Raw genomic sequence first — 4,946 nt, 5'->3', positions numbered from 1 at the left:
GGGTGTCCACACTTGCAGGCAATGGCGGAGTCGTAGGGTTCACGTACAACCTGGGGGCATGCCAGATGCTTCCACGGAGAACTATGCCGTTTTCCCCATTACCTGTAAAGGCCTCACATTTTTGTGAGGTATTTGTCAAGCTCTTTTTATGAGTTTAAAACACAGTTCCTTTAAAAAACACAAAATCACTGTAACAAACACATTTAAAGAACAGATCACCTTTCTGATAAAATGACTGGAAGCCAGGAGCTGTGACATGAAGGACACTGACAGAAACTTAAAGTGCCGTAGCTGCTTGCTGCTGTGAGTGTCTACGTTAAAAACCTGCAGCATTTCTTCTCGTGATTCACTCTTATCGAATGCAGCCTTGGGAACGGTTTCTGAAAAAGAGCAAGAAAACAAGTGACCCACTCGTCTTTGAGCTGAATCTTTAGCACAAACATGGATATGAGCACAGTGAATGGGACACAATTTTCAGAGTTATCTATTAGTCTATTACACCCGGTTTTCCCTCTTCTAAATTAATGAAAGTAATGACTGTATTTACAAAAGTACTCAGCAGCTCTGAGAAGAGCGTGTATAAGACAAAACGAAACAGAACAGGGCGGCTGAGACGGGCCAGTGAAGGCAGGCAGAGGGATTACGAAAGGAGTTTTAAACGGTGGCTCCACACCCAATTTCTGAAGCCTTTTACTTAGTGGCCCACAACAAACTGGGGAAGGAGGGGTCACCTCTAGCCGTCGATGTTTAATTCTAAAAGTTTGAAGGTAACCTGAAACTTTGCAGAATCCCATGCTTAACTGCATCTAATACAGAAGGTGCTGGGGGTGCAGTGACTGGGGGTCCGTGGTGGGCCACTAAAAACCACTGTCCTAGACAGCCTCAAAATGAAGACTTCTTCCAGAGCATGTCACCACATTCAGCTCTCCAGGCACCTTCCAGTCTTGTCCCTGAGCTGACTCTAGGATGAGGCAAGTCACCGCAGAGTCCTCAGACCCTTTTCCTGAAGGCACCTGTGTTCTGCTCCGAAGGGCACGGAACTAAGAACCCGCAACACATCAACCCCTTCCAGAGCCAACGTCACTGGTGCTGCAATTAGTGGAATTTTCTTCAAGACTCCTATATGTGGCAATTTTTAATATTTAGTTACCACTGCTGGGGTAACTGTTCTTCTTGTAAACGTCTTTCTTTAATGGGAAGGTACGATGTGGCTAATAAGGGCCTGCTAACCCACACCTGTCACACTCCCCAGCCAACACATCTGGGCGAAGGCACAGAGCTACGAACGCCAATGTGTGAGGAATGGCAAGCAGAAATCCTTTTTCCATAAACATTTGAGAAGGTATACAATCATATACCCACATTAAAAGTTATTAACTTACTTCAAAAATTCCTTCTAAAGACGTTCTCTGGGTTCTAAGGAGAACCTTCGTCGTCTTCTGACTCTCTCGAGCTTTCAGACTAAATCATAATTAACTCTCGACTTACGCTTACCTTCTTTTTCCTCTGGCAGGTTTATTAAATACTGGAGGATATTCATCAAACTCTGTATCTGATGCTGGACGCTAAATTCACAACAAACTGAAATCCAAAATTCAGTGTCTGCTTCTAAAATAGCATCCTATATAAAGAAGAGATAGATAGTAAAACTGTACCTATGACATTTAGAGTCAGTACAAATAAGGGAAATGTCTTAAAAATATTTCCTAGCACAAAAAGTCACTACATATTGTTCCTTACGGTCATTGATATTACCAGAAGAATGAGCTATTGAGCTCCTTACATAAAAAAGCTAATTTGTGAGAACTGAGAGCATGATTCCAGGATAATTTACGTCATGACTTCTGGCAGGACCGCACGTGCTGCTTTACGCAGAGCCGGTCCAGACCCGTCCCCAGACCCCAGTCCTGGCCACCCCCGATTCCACCCTGTCCAAAGAGGGCTCCGCAGAACAACTTCCTGCGTCTTACTGGTGTTACTGAAGTGACACTCCTCCTGCCCCGTGGAATGCCTTCACGAGCACCTTCCGGAGACACGGTTTAATGAGTTTATAGCCCTACTCTGCTGGGCTTAAAAGAGAACCACCCGCTGGGCAGCGACCGGCTCTGAGAAAAGTCGAACCGCCCTCAGATGTTCTGTTGTCACTGAAAATATTCAGAACCACTGGCTCTGAAAGCAATTTTAAAGAAAGCCAAAAACATCTTTCATGGTGACTCTGAGCAAACAGGCGCTGTTAGATAACATATATTAAGCATCATCAGCCCCACATTTACACTGGGAAATACCCCCAACTCTGTGCGAAACAGCACATTTCTCATCACCCACCCTCGAGTCTGACCTTTTCTCCATAGGCGGCGGCCAGCGCTGTCTTAGTGACATACTGGTCAAAGAGCAACACGAGGAGAACCCAGAGGAATCTCCCCGCACCCAGGGTGTCAACGAGCTGCACGAGGACGGGCAGGCGCCGGTGCTCTGGGACGTGTGGCAGCGCATCCACGAACACGCCGGTGATCTTCACCACGGTCTCCTCCACACTCCTGCTGACTTCCGTGGAGTCCCCGCCGTCAGACTGCAGGACAGCAAGCGGGGTCAGTGAGCAGGAGCGAACACCCTCCACAACACGCTTCAAGTGGACATGAAAAGGCCTTCGCACGGGCCCAAGGTTACCCAAAGAATTTTAGTAATCGAAGAGCGATCAGTCAATATCCCATGAGTGCAGAGCACGTCCCAGGCACTCTGTGACCCTGGGGGAACATCAAGTGAGGGTGTGCGCCCTGCCCCAAGGAGACTCGGCGTCTGTACGAAGCAAGACACACGCCTGAAAAGGGGGCATGAAGCAGACGCCAAATGCGAGGCACCGCTGTGTTGAGAATGGGCACAGTCCAGACGAGCGGAGCAGAGGGGCCGGCGGCCCCCGGCGCTCTCAGAATAAAGTTCAAACCATTTCACTCTGGCACCGGTGCTCGAAACAGCCGCTGAACAAATAGAAGAATGAATAACGAAAGCGAAGCCCCCGCTTGCGTCTCAGCTCCCGCCACATCGCCCATTCCGCCCTGACACGCGGTGCGCGCTCCCGGCCCGCGTCTTTTCTCGTGCACTGTGGACTCTGCCATGTCCCCGAGCTCCGCCCTTCCACCGCGTCGCATTGTTCCTCACGCAACTCTGTGGCCACCTGGCCCACGCGGCCTCCCCCCGAGTCTGGACTCTTCAGCGTTTAGCTTTTCTATCGGCATGTGCGCCATCAACGCAGTCAGCTTTGTTTTTATACCTGTGCGTCGTGACTCGACAACCTGTCAGACACAGAGAACGCCGACCTAACGCCAAGATTTAAAGGAAACGGTGCTGAATACGATCATCCCTGGAGGGCTTAATAACGTAAGACCAGCAACGGAGGCGAAGAGAAAACTCACCCAGATGCTCAGCCTCTTTCTTCCTCGAGGCCATTCTTGAGTCTCAATGGCCATTCCGTCTCCCTGCTCTCCGAGCGCTCAGCTCTTAGCACTCGGCAAACGCTGGCTGAGCTGCGTGTCAATGGCTTTGCCATCACAGCGCTAACACGCCCCACGTCCTCAACTGACACCGGGAGTTCCTGAGCCCATGCCACATCCCGAATACACAGTGAGCGCAACCTCGCTCTGTCAGAGTAACGTCAAGGCACCGTCACAGTCAACACCCCTGCGGAACGCAAGTTTATTCACATTCTTGGAAAAGACATTTCCAAGATTCCTTCTTAGCTTCACCATCTAAACTTTAAGAGGCACAAATACTTGAGCATCTCAGAAAGGCATAAGGCATCTACCGTCATTCACTTACTACTACTACTTGAATGTTAAAATGTGTAAAACTTTAAATATTAAAATAATACGAATGCTGGTAGAAAAACAGCTTACCTGAATAAGTGCTGGAATAACCATTTTCACTGTCTTGTTGATAACTTGAAAACTGTAAGTATCATCTAGACGCATGACGCTGGCTCCCATAAACGTAAAAATAGACATGATATTGTGCAGAACTTTGTCCTAAAAGAAAACACATCTTTCAACGTTTTCTATTTTAAACAGATCAAATAGCTGTGATTCACTATAACTCAGCAATAAGAGAAATAACCTAACTTAAAAATGGGCAAAGGATTTGCAAAGACATTTCCCCAAAGATACACAGGTGGCTAGTAAGCACATGAAAAGATGCTCAGCATCACTGGTCATCAGGAAATGCAAAATCCACAAGACACTACTTCACACCACTGTGACGGCTGTAATAAAAAAGACAATGACAAGTAGCAGCGAGGGAGTGGGTAAACTAGGACTCTCATACGTTACTGGTGGGTGCAAAATGGTGCAGCTGCTTTGGAAGAGTCTGGTCGTTTCTCAGAAAGTTAAAGTTAGCATGTGGCCCAGCCCTTCCACTCCAGGGTATGTTCGTTCACACAAAACCATGCACACAAATGTCCACAGCAGCACGATTTTATCATCGCAGCCCAGAAGTGGAAACCACCAATGAACAGATAAACGACATGGAGTGTCTCTGCACAATGAAGTATTTCTCAGCCACGGAAAGGAATGCTGATTCACACTTCAACACAGACGACGCTTAAAAACATTGCTAAGTGAAAGAAGTCAGACACAAAAGTGGTCATATAGCATATGATTCCATTTATAGGAAATGTCCAGAATATGTAAATCCACAGACAGAAAACAGACTGGGGATGCCGGGGGCGGGGGTGGGGTGGCAGATGGAAAGGGGAGTGACTGCTGACGAGTGGTGAATAAAAATGTTCTGAGGGAGAAAATCATGATGGTTACACGACTTTGTGAATACAGTAAAACAACTAAATTGTATACCTTAAATAGATGAATTTTATGGCACATAAACTATTTCAATAAAAACAAAGGAAAAACATCAATGATTCTTAACTGTTTCTGGATTATCAACCCCTTTGAGAGCTA

At 47.0% G+C, this 4,946-nt stretch overlaps 1 protein-coding gene across 1 annotated transcript; it reads right to left on the bottom strand.

Annotated features, from left to right (window-relative positions):
• Positions 1-11: 11 nt before the first annotated feature.
• On the bottom strand, positions 12-4,506 carry LOC105311075 (HEAT repeat-containing protein 1-like). The gene is made up of 4 exons (XM_011387111.2): positions 3,891-4,506; positions 2,339-2,569; positions 1,495-1,621; positions 12-380 (listed from the first exon to the last, which is right to left on the bottom strand). The coding sequence occupies exons 1-4, from the start codon at positions 3,996-3,998 to the stop codon at positions 136-138; spliced, it is 711 nt and encodes a 236-aa protein (XP_011385413.2). The 5' UTR covers positions 3,999-4,506; the 3' UTR covers positions 12-135.
• Positions 4,507-4,946: the final 440 nt, after the last annotated feature.

Source organism: Pteropus vampyrus, unplaced genomic scaffold, assembly GCF_000151845.1.
Source record: "Pteropus vampyrus isolate Shadow unplaced genomic scaffold, Pvam_2.0 Scaffold23936, whole genome shotgun sequence".
Classification (NCBI taxonomy): Eukaryota; Metazoa; Chordata; class Mammalia; order Chiroptera; family Pteropodidae; genus Pteropus; species Pteropus vampyrus.
The sequence above is the reverse complement of the archived record's forward strand: the minus strand, read 5'-3'. Positions and strand labels throughout refer to the sequence as shown.

What these genes read in the sequence shown, in the direction of transcription:
- LOC105311075 (XM_011387111.2), bottom strand. Translation starts at nt 3,998, where the DNA reads ATGTCTATTTTTACGTTTATGGGAGCCAGCGTCATGCGTCTAGATGAT. An exon ending in TTATTCCAGCACTTATTCAG is followed by an intron (nt 2,570 to 3,890) that starts GTAAGCTGTTTT and finishes GCTGTCCTGCAG; the next exon opens with TCTGACGGCGGGGACTCCAC. An exon ending in CCTGCCAGAGGAAAAAGAAG is followed by an intron (nt 381 to 1,494) that starts GTAAGCGTAAGT and finishes GCTCTTTTTCAG; the next exon opens with AAACCGTTCCCAAGGCTGCA.